Raw genomic sequence first — 16,832 nt, forward strand, 5'->3', positions numbered from 1 at the left:
AAGCAAATGAAATAAAATTATTAAAATGTCAAAGAAAAAATGAAAGAAGTAGACACAATTTTCATCCGTACAGGTAAGCTAACTTTACCCTCTCCAAAAAGCACAGTAACTCTAACCGGGGTAAAAAATAATATATTAATAAGATAAAAAAAAAGAAAAAAGAGTGTCATCTAAAATGAAACAAAGAAATGTTATTATTCAAAATGATTTCTTGAAACTCGAAACTTTGGTTCTAATTAAGATTTACCTTCCCGAGACAAGAATTCACAGTTCTCCTTTGATTTCTTGCGAGTTTTAACAAAGTAGGATTTTTAAAAGGGTAAAAGAAATGAAAGAAAGAAGCAAGTTGCAACAACTTGCAAGCAAACCACAAGCTTTACGGGGAGGGTCATGTGGATGCATGATTCTAATACGATTCATTAGGTAATACTCATATAACTGTAAAAAAAAGGTGAGAACCTTTGGTTACTTTTAAAACAAACAGCCACCTCATTTTCACCGAAAAATTCATTGCATTAGGCCTACATATAAAAAATATGGGCCAGATGAAGAGGAGTTTGACTTGGTTATCTTTGGTACTTGACCCCTGCGTTGTCTCAAAGGTAAGATATTTTGTCGTTATGTTCCAAATTAGAGAAAGGGGGTGCCGGTTAACCACATGAATATGCATAAAACTCCCAAAAGATCCTTAAGGACTTCTCACATCACATCATCACACCCCAACTTGATTACAAAATTGTCCACACTCTATATCTTCCTACACCTCTGCAACCTCCTGGCACCTATGCAATCCTCTTCCTCTGTATAAATACCCTCACTTTCACTTTGTTTTTTCATTGCTCACAGGGGAAGAAGACCCTATTTTCTTCACCAAGATGAAGAGGCAGAGAGGTGTGAATGTGAATGGGGTTAATCCCATGAACATGAACCGTCCAATTGTTGAAGATGTGGCAGCAGTAATGGGGAAAAAGAAAGCAAAGAAAGAGGGTGAGCAGAAGGTGGTGAAGAGTGTTGTGGAGGAAGAAAGGAAGGAAAGTAGAGACATGATGATGGTTGGTGGGTTGGTGCATCATGGAGCAAGAGATAATGTGGTGATGGGGTGGAATTGGGAGGAGTATATGCCATGGTTGGGAGGTGTGGTGGATGAGCAAATGTCATGGGGTTCAACTTGGTTCCCAGGGTGGGACATGGACTTCTTGGGTGAAGCTTTCGGTGCCTTGTACAGTGATGTTGTCTGGGATGATGATATCTGGAATCTTAACAAACAAATTCCAATTCCTTTGGATAGAATGAGGTTTAATTGGGGGTAGTGGTAGTACCATGTAGCAGTAGTTCTTTAACCACCATATCTTATATATTGTTTAGCTAGCAATGGAATTTCACTTGTCTTTTCAATTATATATGTTGAATTCACTATTTGTTTTCCAATGCTAATTTAACCCATCATCTACTGTAGGTATCGTAATTTGAGTTTGTAATTTGTACATATTATACGCCAAATGTTACAAGTTGGTAATAATTCCATAAAAATCAGAAACATGTTGGCCAATGGGAAATGAAAAACAACACCACCGAAATCTGGTATTGAATCAGGTGATCTGATTCATGTTACCATCTTTTCCAAATTTAATTGCCATGTGTTGCTTCAAAGTGGAAAATATTATTGAACATCATCCTGTTGGACAAATCGTGTGTGGTTTGCTTATGTACTTGGTTCATCCAAGGTCAACAGAAGTGCTATTCCCTGGTCAATTTGGAAAAGCAGGAAAGGCTTTTTGTTTATTCATCTGTATACATGCGTCCAAATCCTACGCTTGATCTTGGAATAGTAAAATACTGTAACTGAGAATATCTGGCACTAGCAGTAAACGAATCCAAGGGCCTGTCAAATCCAGGAAGTGCTTCTGGAGTCGGACAACATGATCCTTCATTTAGACGACGTGTAGGGGAAAAACTCAGCTTTGGGGCAAGTTATTCTTATCTTAAAAGAATCTTATCTTGAGCTCACTATGCTTGAAGTGTACTCTTCTGGTTTTATTTTTTAATCTTGGTTGACGAAGAATAGTGACAAAATTGTTTGAAATAATCCAAATTGCTGGTTTACTTATTTTGAAATTTTATTTTCAATGATGTTTCCAAATAATTTTGGCCAATGGCAAGACCAGTCAATTTTGAGTCTCAAATTTGCCATTCATTGATCCACGAATAGCATAAATAGCATGCTAAAAGATCATGATTCTTGCTTCCCAGGCACAACTTTTTTGCTAAATAGAATCCAATGAATGAAATACACATCAAGAAAAGTTAGAGGAACGGAGCATGTTGTATAACAAAAGAAACAAAGGAAAACAATTGACGATGATCCAAAGAATAAAAGAGATAATAAGCTTCCAGGTGGGCTTGTAAGCAATGAAAATAATGCACTGCACCTGGCATCAGTTGATTAGTCAAATGATCCGATTGAAAGCATTGTGGTACTCCCTCAACCAATTGCTGAGATAGTGCATCCAAGCGACGCATCTTCCACGTTTTAAAAAAAGGAAAATCGGTTAAAATGTAATTCTGCAGTTTTAAAACTAGTTGAGCAAGAGAATAGTATATATGTATCTCTAATTTGCATTCCAAGCAAGCTTTTCTGCTTCTTTATCTGATGATACAGCTTAGACGAGACAAAGGTAGGGTAAGAAAAGTCTCAAAATTCTTTTTACTATTTCGTGTGGTCAATGGAAACGTGACAGAGGAAGCAAAATCAACGTGTTTTAGCTCTGAATATAGAACCTAAAATTTCAAGTTACTCGATATTTAGATAATGGGTTCAGGAATTCAGTGTGTTTTGTACAAGTTTTTCAAGAATGTTTCATGCCTCTCTTTTTTTGCTAGTTTAGGGATGAATATCAATCATCTACTAATTGATTTCATATTCTGCCCGTTACCATACATTATTTTGATCTATTGACAATTTGACACAACTGTTTTGACAGCAATAGAAGGCGCAAAAGTTAGTTATTTGACTTGTTTTTCATATCTGATATCGTGCATTCTCCTCAGTTCCAAAGCATAAAAATTCATGGACCATTGCCCTTGTAAGCTGATGCTCATCGGATACTGCTTTTGATCAAATGGTCTCATCTCAAATTCACATTCCCAGACTTTACACGTTTCTGGGTCTATTAATTGGTATCGGAGGGCACTTCATAAAGGGAATTGTAGCCTTATCATCAAGCACTACCCTTAGTACCATGTGGTGAGTGTCGTTATCTTATCTCATATGTTGGATGGGAATATGAATGTGACTAGTGCTGTTGTTGGTTTTATTCTGCATTCATTCTCTCTTGTTCACCCTTCATTCTCAGATCCGGTTCATTGGTCGGAAGCCTCGTATTAATAGAAACTCAATTATGGGATGAGTCACGACCCACGAGACAATGATTGGAACAACCACCCTTCTATTGTAACACATCAAGGGAAAATGATAGAACAAGATAAATGATCATCCTTCAATTTAACGGGTTTTCTTTTTTTTTTTTGGCCTCCATATCTTTATACCGTATCTGTCAAAAGTGAAGTGAACACTTAACACAAAAGCTAAATTCCAGGTCACAATAATTTGTCGGCAGAGTTGAGCAATTTCATTTGGATCTATTGACTCACACCATTGTAACAGGGCAAGGTGGAGAAAAAAGGTGAGGTTATTAGTGGACTTGATCAAGCATATCATGACTCACCCACCTGAATTCTTATGTCATCATGCTAGGATTTTAGCCAACACAGATTTCTTAGGATTGTTGTTTGTTTTTAATGAAAATGCGAGGTTGATGTTACTAAAGAAAATATACAATATGGTTTGGTAACAGAATGAGATAACTGCCTAACTAACAATAACAGATAGCTTACTCTTAGCTGATAGCATAGCAGATTGAGTGTGCTTGGATTAAACAGCATAGTGCATTTACATCTCAGCATTTACTTAGACATACTTGATTCATATCATCACGAACCAGCTACATGGTGTAATTGGAGAACAAAAAGGAAGCGGTGAACGCAATGCAAGTTAAAGAAGAAAAGAAAATGCTTAGTTGGACATAACATCATCACCAATGCACCTTTTGCATCGCTGAATTTTCAGTGCTCATTGCATCTCTTATCAACATTTATATTGCACTACTGTAGACAAACGTGGCCTTACATTAATGTCAATATTCTTTGATTTGGGTTCACAACTTGGGGCAATTAATTTGGCGGTTATAAAAATAAAATAAAAATGAATACCATACACACATGGGGATGCCAAGTGTCCAAATACGTGACTGTTTCATCTCCTCCATTAAGATGGCTGTGAACTTCATCTACGGTATGGCTAATTTTTCTGCCCTTTTTTTTTCCGAATATTAACTTCATTTCAATCTCAATTGTATTATTTGTCATCTTCCTTTCTGTCAGCGTGGTTTAGAGGTCTATGCAAGACACTGATGCTTATTGTCTATCAATTCAGTGGCCATCTTGAATATATTTTTAGTTAAACCAAGTCATAATAGAATCCGTTTATAATTCGATTTGCGCGGTTTAACTAAATAAATTCATTGTATTCAGTTAATTTTAGAAGTATACTATTTTGTTTACTGCTTTTGATTTGGATTTTTCCTAGCTTCAAGTACCCATTTTTAGTATTGGGGACTGGTAGTTTATTATTTTAGTACTGATTTTATTTTGATTTATTTATTGCTCCAGGGGATGGGATTAGGATTGGGAGAGGGAGAGGGAGAGTTAAGAGTGTGCTTTTTGCATATAACAAGATTTGAACCTGCCTCTTACATAGCATGTTACTCTTAACTTATTACTAAGCTATGATGAGAGGGACTAGCACTGATTCTAGTAGTATATGATTATGTTGATTGGGCTTGGCAAGTTTCTGTCCAAGTTAACCATTTTAAAGTAAAGTGGCTACTGTCTATCATATTATTATTTACGCACTTACTTCATTAAACATTTTAACACACGCAATCATATCATGGATTGATTTTGGTAAACAGTGTACACTTAAGAAATTCTCTTGCACGACATCATTGGAAAAACTTATCTTTTTTTTTTGTCAGGTTGGAAAAATAAATTGGGATAAAACTTGTCACAATTTCATAACTTGATCCGTGAAAGTGGGTGGGTTGAGATAAAAAAAAAATCAATTGAATATTTTTGAGACCCAACCTAGGTTGGCCCAAAGTTAGGGTGGGTGGGTAGGTTTGTTGGCCCGAAATCTGACAACTTTTATCACTCTGAACCGACATTGATATTGACCAAAAACATCGATGATTAAGAGCGTAGCGCAATTCTCGGTAAAAAAAGAGAGCACAGAAATTTTTTATTTGAATAAGTGAAGGCCTATTGATATATGAACAAGCTCCTAATTTATTTGCCAATGCCCAGAACAAAAATTAAGGAACACCCCTCCCACCTCCCAGTAAGTGCTTTTAACTGAAAAAAGAGAAAGAAATGAATTGAACTTCTTCCAAAAAATTAAGGCCAACTAATCTACTTGAACATTTAGAAAAGTTAAACGAAATTATTTTAAGAAAAAATCAAGTTTATAAATTAATTTTATTTATGAAATAAATTTATTTTATTATTTTTCTTATAAGTTTTTATTGGTAATTTTATTTAAACCGAACCAACCCGTTTTGGTAACCTTAGATCTGGCCTAAAACTATACAATAAATTTTAACATATATAGGAATACCAGAATTGATTTTTGTATGTTGTGTTGAAATAAAGCTGATTTGCAGATTGAGAGTGGATGCAATAATAAATGAGTTCCTGATAACTAGTGTAGCAGGACAATGAATAATCAGGTTTATCCCCTTTTTCCCTCTATAGTATGTTTGGAGTAAGATGCAATTTTGGTTTTGCTGACAAGTATGCATGTTGAGGGTGATAAAATACGATGTTCCTATATAGCTTTATCTGTTGAAGGTTTAATTATTGAAGGGTTTGGATATAGTACTGTAATGGAATTGCACAGTTTTGGTAACTAGACTGCATTCAGCTGCAATCTTTATTTACCAAGCATCATATGCAACTTTGATAACAGAACATTGTTTTAACACTGCAGAAAGTTCGTTGTCATGTTGTGATCCATTCTTGTATGCTTTTTAGGTCCTTGGATCCAAGCGACTTTAATGCGTTTGTCAGGACTATACGTGGCATTGCATATGGTTATTTATTCATTTATTTATTTGCTAATATTGTTTTCTTATTTTTTATATTAGCGATATGTGCCAGTTCTTTTATGATCTGTAGTATACATACATATTGTCAGGTTAAGAGGACTATTCTCGTGTATTTTTTTTTATTTACTTGAACAACTTATGAAAATTTTGGTGGTTATTATAGGATGAAGTTACATATCGTTGGAAGTTTTACGTCTAAATACGAATTTGAATGAAAATGTTTTAATAATTCTATGGCAAAAAATTTAGGTGATATGATTTCTTTTATTACTTAGATTCGTTAATTTTGATGTGTTGTTTTAAATTAAACTCTTTATTATAAAGAAGATAAATTTAAGTTAGACTCTTCTTCATCGTAAAAAAAAGATAGATTTAAATTAAACTCTTCAACATTATAAAAAAATAAATAAATTTAATTTAAAATTGTTTGCTTAGTTATTAAGAAAAGAAAACATCCTCCATACTCTATAAATAAGAGATACTATAAAATATAGAATTTAATTGTAAAATAATTTATTACTTAATCTTTATCATAAGAGTTTTATGTTTAAAAAAATTTAATAAATTTCTTTATAATTATTTAAATGTATAATTGATTATTAACAAAGTTGAGTATATTAATTTTTTAAAATAAAAATTTATTTTTTGAATATTAGTTTTGTCGTAACAACAACGATATTTTTCAATCATACAATTTATTTTAATTGCCAACATTATAGCTACCGTTGTTTACTTTAATGAGTTTATCCATATGGGTGAAGCAGTAACTGATAAAAAAAAATGGGCGAACCGAATAAACTTATTCATTTAACTCAAAAAATTAGCCGATGATTTCAAAATGAATACGAACTAAAAAAGATTTGAAACGAGCCTAAAAATGCGGAAAATCATCACAATGCCGCCGCAACATTAGTTTAAATTTGTTGTTTTAATTTTATTTTCTTCTATTTATCTTTCTTTTTGCAATTTTAACATTCAACCAAAAAGAATAATGATGACCGATGTCATCTTACATAGGTTACTTAATATAATGTAAGAGATTCACCAATAAAAGTGCTTTTTTTTAATCTTTTATTGTAGAATTTTTATCGTATAATATATAATACTGTAATTTTATATTTGTTTTAACTTTTATCTAATTTGTTTTTAATAATTTTATATGTTACTTTTAAAATGTATTCACTTCTGATCGATTTGATCACTAACTCATTAACCAATAAAATGTGAAATTTATCTAAATAATATATGTACATAAAAATTTTCAAAAACTGCACATGAATACCAAAAAGAAAAAAGATACATGGCCGAAAATTTATGTTCCTCCAAAAAGTGTCAAAATCTGAATGCTTGGAATTTCTATCTGGTGGGCCTAACTTTATAAGTTGTACTTAATTTAAAGCTGCCGGGCTATTACAGGCTTTCTAGCGTGGGACATGAAGCGGGACTCTGAAAAAAATGTCGTAAGATTTCTCTAAATAGTGGCAAGAGAAAACCCTCCTTTTTCTTCTTTCCAGCTTTTATTTGTATATTTTTTAGCCATGCGGCCAGCAATAAATCGTGCCCTTCCAACAAGTTTCTTACAGTTTTGTCAACATTTCATAGCATGCATTTGTAATTACAAACTTTGGTCTGGTCTACCATTAGATATAATACTATATATTAATCAATAAGATATGCTGAAGCTTCGAATCAAATCTATTCTTATCAAAGTTGAAAGATATCTTTTTCAAGACCAACAGCAAATGTTTCTTATCACAGTCCCCCATTCCATAAAAAGGTGGGCATGCAATAGAAAAAGGCAAATTAAGAACAAGTCCAAGGAGAAAAAGGCAAACATAGTAGAAGCAGCTAAAAAGGCCATAAACTTTACATTACTGTCTGCCTGAAGCTGCAGGGCGTTCAGTTTTCATATATCCCTTTCTCTTCTTTATTTGATCTTTCTAAGATATCCATTTTGATTTTGGGGTACAAGTATGCAATTTTTTAATAAGTGAACACATGTTATGTGGAAACATACTATAAGGTTATATAACCTTTTTACCGTGACATTTCTGTTTAATTAACCAAAGGAAAAAGAAAGTAATTCATAAATTGAAGTGGGGACAAGGGATCTAGGGTAGGTTGGGTCTTGTCGAGATGCGTCAGTCAAATAGTGTTGTTGCTGTGCAGACTGTAGACACTGAAAGTCAAGACGCTGTGCTTAGCCTAATCACATTCTCAATCGGAAGGGACATATCCTATTTCTCCTTCACCTTGCGCTTCTCTTTCATTTCAATCAAGCCATAATTTGGCAACACGTCACTCGTTAGTCCAGTGTACGATTAAGTTTGTATTTTGGATTCATCTTAACTAATCAACAGTTTAAAAAAATGTTTATTATATTTATATATTTTGAATGTAATCAATAGTGTTTTAATTAAATAGTTTTACTAATTACTTAAAATTGACATTAATAAGTGGGAAAATTATATATGTAATTCCTTTTTTTTACTTTTATTTCATAGCTTCAAATTTTTTAATTTAGTCTTGTAATTTTTAAGTCTGTTTCCAACAAATTGTTTTTATTAAGGCTGTTAATTTTGTGATATTTATTTTTGTCATATTATCATTTTTTTTCTTGTAACATTTTTCCCTTTCGCATATTTTTTCTTTACCTTTCTTTATGTTTTTCTTCTTCTTTGTCCTTCTCGTCATTCTTTTCGCATGTTATGTGAGTCACCATGTAAGTCAATTCAACTGTAGCGTTGAAAGAATAAAGTCCTGCTTGTGCTATTATACAGCGCATGGTGCATAACCTGCCAAGAGTGAAGTCACAATATACACTCAACATTGCCACCCGAACCATGCATGAGAGCTTGATCCTATCTTCAAGTTCTAGATTGGGTACCCCACAATTTCATCAAATGAGAGGCTTGGTCATCAAAATAGTTCACTAATTCTAGTGTGAAATCGATGACAACATAGATGAGAGAGAGAAATAAGAGAGCTTGGAAGAGATGACATGAAAAGAGTGGAGGGAGTTGTGGCATTGGAGAAATGTAAGCGCAATGGTAACAAAAGATGAGAGAAAGGGAGACGGTGATCGGGAACGAAGGGGCTATTGTTGTTGATGTTAATGATGTGGTCATGTATCGAGGGAACAAGAAGAGATGGAAGAAGGAGAAAAGGAAAAATTAAGAAATTAAAAGGAACAATAATGTGTAAAAATAAAATAAAGTTTTAATGAAAATAATCTCTTTAATAAAAAAAAGTATATTTAAAATATTTTTAAAAAATCAAAGTTCAAATTGAAATTTAAAAGTTAAGAGATTAAAAAATAAATAAAAAGTAAAAAGGTATAATTTTCTTAATAAATTAAATTTTTAAGTTTTATTAAACTTCTTTTGAATTAGAGGAATCAGTTAAATAATTATGGTGTTTATCTAAATGTTTTTGAAGGGATAAGAAATAGAAAAAAAAATTGTTAAAAGTAAGACATGTAGTTTAAGGATTGAACTCGGCAAGTGAGGTTTCTCTTTCTGAGACGTAAGAAGAAAATTTATATTTATTATTTGCGATGTTATTTTTCAGTTAATGACAGATAAAATCATCTAGTACCGTTATACATTTTAAAATAAAAAATATATTTTGTATTTATTTAAATTTTTTATTATTTTTTAATAATTTAAACAAATAGTTCTCCTCCGTCAATGGGTGAAATGATATGATGAATATCCCAATGTTGTGAAAAATTGCTGGCAAGAAAATAAATTTTTAATTTATTTTTTTATTTTATCATTCAGTATTTTTTTTCTTATTTTACACCTTTTATGGAGTATAAAATAATTACTTTTGGTGCGACAAAGAGCTATGAACATGTAAAACGGATCTGATTACAGAAGCCAGAGGATAACTTGTGGGTCCCATGGCAGTGTACAATTGTCCTTGAATGTTTTGATTATCAAATGTCGTAGCTGTGCACTTATGTGATGCACCACTCTCCACCTCTGCCAAATCTTATGCAGAAATCAATCCCTTTCCGAATCTAGATTTAAACATCGACTTTAATTTTTATTTTATTTTTTTATAAAAACCATTTATTAAGTTGCAATATTAGCTAATTATTGAAACGAACAGTTAACTGAATTAAAAAATAAGAATGATTATTTCATGTTTAAATACTATTCCTTTGTCTTATTCTATAGGTCCTTTTATTATTATTTATCTTGAAATATTTAGCATTTTAAAATTAAGAAAATATTTTCTTAAAAGAATATTTATTTATCAGTAATATTTACTTAAAAATTATAATCAAAATTATAATCATATTTAAAATATTTTAATAATAAGTGTTTTGTCAAAAACAGTTTTATCAAAATAATTGTATGATTAATAATTAAAAACATATTTTTTTAGAAAATAAATAATATAAAACATTGAGAATATCTAGATACTTGTAGGAATTATTTACTCCGCTGGAAAATTAACAATTGACGTCCAATTTTCCTTTCCTCCTTATCTTCGCATGTTTCTAACGCATCTGCTAGATGACTAGTTCGTAAGAAACATTTTCAGAACCAATTTTAACAAAATCACGTATTATGGATAAATAGTAAAATATTTAACTAAAAAAATGAAGAAAAAAAATACTGGGTGGCATTCATGTGCAATTTTATCGTCAGTTCTCTTTTTTACTCTTTGGTCTTTTATTTTTTTAATTCTTAGAGTAATTTAAAATTAGAATTCTCAGCGCAACGTTTCTGAAAAACAAAAAAATCTTTTCCCATTTGACTGAGAAAATGTTAAATTCTAAAATAAACACACTTAGAGCTCGTTTGCTTTCGAAAGCTCAGAATCAAATTTATTAACGATGAACAGTTATAATTTAATTTGTACAAAAATAAAAAGCACTTTTATATAAGAGTATGTTTGATTTCTCTTAAAAAAAGTTTTCTGTTTTTTTTTAAATATAATATAAATTTATACTACATTTAAAAAAAATAAAAAACTCTTTTTAAAATAGAAATTAAACATACCTTAAGTGTCTGTGTGTGTTTTATTATTTTTAATATCAACTTTCTGATTTGCTGACATAAAAATGAATTATCTGTAAATAGTTATAGGCTTGTATGACGATAAATTAATTATGCCCGGGGGAGTTATATTAATATTATATTATTGATGATAGTATATAAAATGTAACTTTTAAGTTTTAACGATTTAATATAATCGTTAAATATTAACTGTGTATTATTCAAATAATTTATTTTAAATTTTATTGGAGTTGAATAATTAAATGACATATATAATTAATCTTGAATTTTAAACTTTGTATAACTATAATTTTAATAATTTTTTGCTTTAAAAAGTAAATTATACCAATTTTACTATTAAATTATGTAATATTATTATGATAATTTAATAATTGTAGCTATCAAATTTTAAATAAATTAAGTATTTATAAATACACCATTTAACAATATATATTTATATTTTAAATATAATATATATTTAATTAAAGCAATATACTGAAATATTTATTATTTTAAAAAATTACATAAATTTTGATAAATTTATTTTAATTTAATTTATGAACATTTTATATCCCCTGATTGAATTAATATTATTTTTATAAGACATCAAACATATTTAAAAGTATATCAGTACATTTATAGTTTTATGTTGGTGTTAGAGATGCAATTGGAAAGTAAAGGGAATGGCGTTGGATTCACAAGATTGCTCAAACATAGGTAATTGATACTGATACCTAAGATGGAATGGAATAGCGACGGCAAAATGCAGTTTCTTGTTAAGCACGTCAAACCTCAGACACAAACACAACCCTCTGCCGCGATTCGCGGTCCAGCTTCTCTCTACCCCGTTTTCCATCTGCTCCTGTCTCCCTTTAGTTGTACCTTTTTCTTCTTTATTTTTCCTGTTTTCCTCCGTTACCGTCTTCTCCTGTGCTTCTTTCATCGTTATCTATCCTGATTCATGTTCTATATCTTCATTTTAATTTCCCCATTTTGCAAAAAAAAAAAAAAGAATAAAAAATCATTTGAAAGCGATTGTCATATACACTCATCTTGCCATATTAATTTTGACATAAAGATTATGAGAGAGAATAATTTCAAATACTCTTTGCATCTAACAGATTTATCTATGTTAATAATGTTGCAATTATTAGTTTCTTTCTATTCTTATATTTATCTGTGTAGTTCTATGAGAATAGGACAACTTGTTTGTCAAAATCTATAACCTCACCCACATTATGCATAAGTCGAAAATTTATTTATTAAATAAGTAAATTTAAGACTTTTCAATATTTTTTAGAAGTTTATTCAATTAAAAATCACAGGCTTTATGTCATTTAACTTTTTTTAGGCTTGATAAATTCGTTTATTGAATAATTTAATTAGAATACATTAATTATGTAAATTATTTTTATATGGTTATCAAATTATTATATAAGCGAAGATAATTAATTTTTATGATAATTAATTGAAAATTAATATCTATCATGTATTTTAATTGGTTAACAATGTAAAATTTTTATACTAATAATGTATCAAAATGTTTTTATTTGTATGTTATTGTTATTATTATGATACTGTATTATACAAATGATTTTTTTAAAAAGACAAAAATTTATTAGCTTTTGTATTACTTTAGATTTATTAGTCTATTTAAAAGAATAATTATTGATCTAATTGTACACATATCATATATTTAAGAATAGTCCAAGCTTTTTGAAGCTTATACCAAACTTTTGAAAAAATCCCTCATATCAAGTAATTAAATTGGTGTTTAAATTTAGATTTACGAAGTTAAGTTGGAATTATAGTTAGTTCAGAGTGGCTGAGAGTTGATTCTCCACGAGTGCACACTTATTGCCAAAATTTATGGCCTTTTTCATTTATATTTATAATATACATTTAATTATCTCAAAATTTATATGTTTCTCAATAAATGCTTCCTTGAAAACTAAAAATTAGTATAAATTTGAAAAAGGATAGTCACATCTTACAAAATCCAATTCCTGTATATGAAATCGAAACCCCTCTAATACATACATTCTACCTTATCCCCCCACTGTTCTTATTGAAAATGTTTTCAGCTTTGCGAATCTACCAGTGATGTCAGCACCATCAATTTCATACCCACCATACCCTTCACCTGTGGAATCCAATATCTAAGATTAGTCCTCGTGTTCCCTGTCCTCACTCAATTTTTACTGAATTCGGAATCATATTTTAAAATTGAGTTTAAACATTTAAAATTATAAAATATTTGTTATAAATTATTAAATATGTTAAATACTTTTTTATATTTTTTTATTAACTGTTTAAACTTAGTTATACAGATTGAAGTTAATATTTTTTTAATTTTAATTGAAAGGTAATCGGGACTGGATTTAATAGTAATTTTAGGATAAGATTAATTTTTCCTACTCTAAAAAATATAAAAATAACTGATTACTTCTTTGTTTAGACTTTTTAAAAAAATAATGGTTTTAGCTTTTTGTCGTAGTTTTGTTGGATTGTGAATTTGTGATAAATGATTTTAAAAACTTTTTTGTTTTTGTTTTTAGGTGTATAAATCTAAAAACTCTAAACAATTTCCCTTTTAATTCCTTATTTCTCTTTCGAAATCTGAAAAATAAAGAACTCTAACTCTATTGTTTTGACCTCTTATTTGCACCCACCATCTTCTTCAGTTGATGTCTCCCGGCTCAAGTTCTCCACCCGCGACGGCCATGTTAATTTCAATATATTCCTTCAACCCCTAATGTTTCTGTCGCCGCCACAGATCTTTACTTCTACCACTTTATCAAGGGGAAAATTTTAATAGTTATATTTGATTTTAATTTTCAGTTTTAAATAAGAATAGCTTCATATATAGTAAATATATTAGTTTAAATATGTATGAAAAATAAGTACACTTAAAAGGCATATTCTGGCCAGTTTTATTTTAAGTTTTGGGGACTGACATGTGGGTATGGAGCGTACGAAATACGACTAATAGGTTTGGTGTCTAAGAAAACAGTTATCAATGAGATTTATAAATTGACGAATTGATGAAATGCATGTCCCTTTTTTATATTTTTTCTGAATTTTGAAACATCCAAGTCACGGACTGCACAAATTCAATGCACAGTCTGCAAAGTCGCGTTCTTCCTCTCTAACCGTCTCTCACCGACATCAAAGTTTCAAACGCAAAATCAAAGCTAATGACACCTCGTCAATGAAGAATTAATATATTAATACAATATTTTTCTAGAGTTTATAATTATTATAATTCAATGTTGCTAATCAACTGACAGCTATATATTTACATTAATCGATCAAAACCCGATCAAAACACTAGAGGCAATCCTCTCAATTATTTTTCTATACATAAAACTAGGAATAAAAAAAATTATTGCAAAATTAAGTGTATATTATCTAAATCAATCGTTCTTTAATAACTCTCGTTGCAAAAAATAAAAAATAAAAAAATCCTTGTATTTATTGATCACTATAGAATATTTATAACATCTCTTGATTAAGTATACGATCTTGAGTGAGTTATGAAACGTATATTGATCATCGTGATCACACCTCACAGGAATACTAGTTAACTGGTTTTTCATAAAAAATGAGGAGGGTAGGGTTTGGACTGAAATTATAGGCGAAGAGCATGTGGCTAAGTGGTGCAAGTATGTTGCTAAATTAATAATATATAACTGGTAATAGCGGGCACTGCGGGTTTTTGTTTCACGTGGGCCAGTGTGAGTGTGGGATGGCCAAGACATGAGGCACCATGCATCTCTCTCTTAAAATAACAAGCCGTCAATTGACTCTCTTGTTTTCTTTTTCTTCTCTCGAGTCACTTTTACATGATATCTCAATCCAAACACACACTCACACTGAGACACACCACCCTGCCAACATAACCAAACTTCAAGTTCCCTTTTATCTTCACTCTATTAGAGCAATTTCCTTCATGTCTGAACAAAAGAGTGCTTAAAAAAGAGGGGGGTGTTTGGCAATTGGGTTCAGGAAAGGCTCAAAATTTATGTGTTTTATTTTCTGGCCATGTTGTTTGCTGGTGGCAAGAGACTCCTCTATCTCTATGTGGTGGTTCTTCTGGTAACCCCGGTGTTGCATATGTGCCACACGTGCAAGGTTGGGGCGATTCGTGTATTCCCAGGAAATGCAGTGGGCAACGTGGAATTCAGCCACGGCAATATGGATAACAAGAGCAAGGAGGATCTGTACCATAAGTACTTCAGTGGAAGGACTCTTGGTCCCAGCAACACAACCCAAAAGGGGTTCGACGAAAGCAAAAGACGAGTACCAAGTTGCCCAGATCCTCTTCACAACTAATTAACAAGTAGAATTCCCATCCAATTTCTCATCTTTAATTTGTTTATCTGTTTTCTACGCCTTTTTCGTTTCTCAAGTATTAAATTTATTTTGGTCGATATATATGTTCATTCAAAATACCCACGTTTTTCTCATCATTTTCTATATAGTAATATGTCTTCTTATTGTAGAAAATGAGGGAAAACCGGTGGTATTTTGGTATTATACTTGGAAGATTTTTTTTCCCTTTCTTTTCTCATCCATGGAGGATCCCAAAAATGAATTATCATAGTCCTCAACATTATGCTTGTACATAGAAGATGTTGTTGAGAGTAAGTTTATTGTTGGATACTTTCTGTAATGTGCTACTTGAATCCTTTTCTTTTCTATTTACCCTATTTTTCCCGATGGCTTGAGAAGGTGAACTGAAAAAGACTAACACATACCGTACAACATAAAGGCAGTGATTCATGCCTTTAAGTTGTACCTATAAGTTATAGCTATAACCATACAAACCAATTATTTTCTCCCTTCCTCTGATCTTCTCCCAGTGCAGAAATCATAATAAAAGTGTTAATGGTAAAATAAAAGTGGGAAAAGCTAATCTAACTGTATTGGAGTTCAGTGCACAGTCTGCGTATATTTTGGGTGATACATTTAGCTGCAATAGGTAAGTTTTTCATTTTTATTTATTGTTTCTCTCATATGCTTTCTTAGTTCCTTAGTTCCTTAGCGAAATGGGGATTATTCCTTTCTCTACTCTCCTCCGCTTTCAGAGAATATATATATATTGTCAAAAGATCTAAGTCGGAATCTGATAATTTTCACAAACTTAAGCAGGCATGTTCATTTACCGTGCCGATTGAATAATTTATCGATTTGTCTTCGGTATTGACAGCGTGGTCTGAAAAGATTGTGACTTATTTTATTTTATTTTGTGATAGGTCTTCTACATGTATTAATTAAAGAATAAAAAACTATTCGAAATTATTAGAAAGGCATGTTAATATTATTTTTTAAATAAAATTGTAATATTTTAACCTATATAACTTCAACATCCCTCTTCAAGTGAGAAAGCATGGAAATTATGTTTGTCAGATGGGCATGTTTGGAAAATCTGTTTCAGTTTATTAGGCTGTTAAATTATCCATCAAATTTTTAGATAGCAGAAGCGGTGAGTATTACAGCTCTCTCTTTATGTTTCAGATATTCGAAAATGTTCATGTCTCATATATAAGTCAAGTAGGAGTGGGTATGAGTTCCTTGGATCGGGTATGGATTGTAT

The 16,832-nt window shown here is 31.0% G+C and overlaps 2 protein-coding genes across 2 annotated transcripts; both read left to right on the forward strand.

Annotated features, from left to right (window-relative positions):
* Window positions 1–812: 812 nt before the first annotated feature.
* Window positions 813–5,806, forward strand: LOC113873288. Its single transcript, XM_027511341.1, has one exon. The coding sequence runs from the start codon at window positions 876–878 to the stop codon at window positions 1,308–1,310; it is 435 nt and encodes a 144-aa protein (XP_027367142.1). The 5' UTR covers window positions 813–875; the 3' UTR covers window positions 1,311–5,806.
* Window positions 5,807–15,050: 9,244 nt separating this feature from the next.
* Window positions 15,051–15,949, forward strand: LOC113873328 (CLAVATA3/ESR (CLE)-related protein 27). Its single transcript, XM_027511399.1, has one exon. The coding sequence runs from the start codon at window positions 15,278–15,280 to the stop codon at window positions 15,566–15,568; it is 291 nt and encodes a 96-aa protein (XP_027367200.1). The 5' UTR covers window positions 15,051–15,277; the 3' UTR covers window positions 15,569–15,949.
* Window positions 15,950–16,832: the final 883 nt, after the last annotated feature.

This window comes from Abrus precatorius, unplaced genomic scaffold, assembly GCF_003935025.1.
Source record: "Abrus precatorius isolate BTA unplaced genomic scaffold, Abrus_2018 Scaffold7, whole genome shotgun sequence".
In the NCBI taxonomy this organism is placed as follows: domain Eukaryota; kingdom Viridiplantae; phylum Streptophyta; class Magnoliopsida; order Fabales; family Fabaceae; genus Abrus; species Abrus precatorius.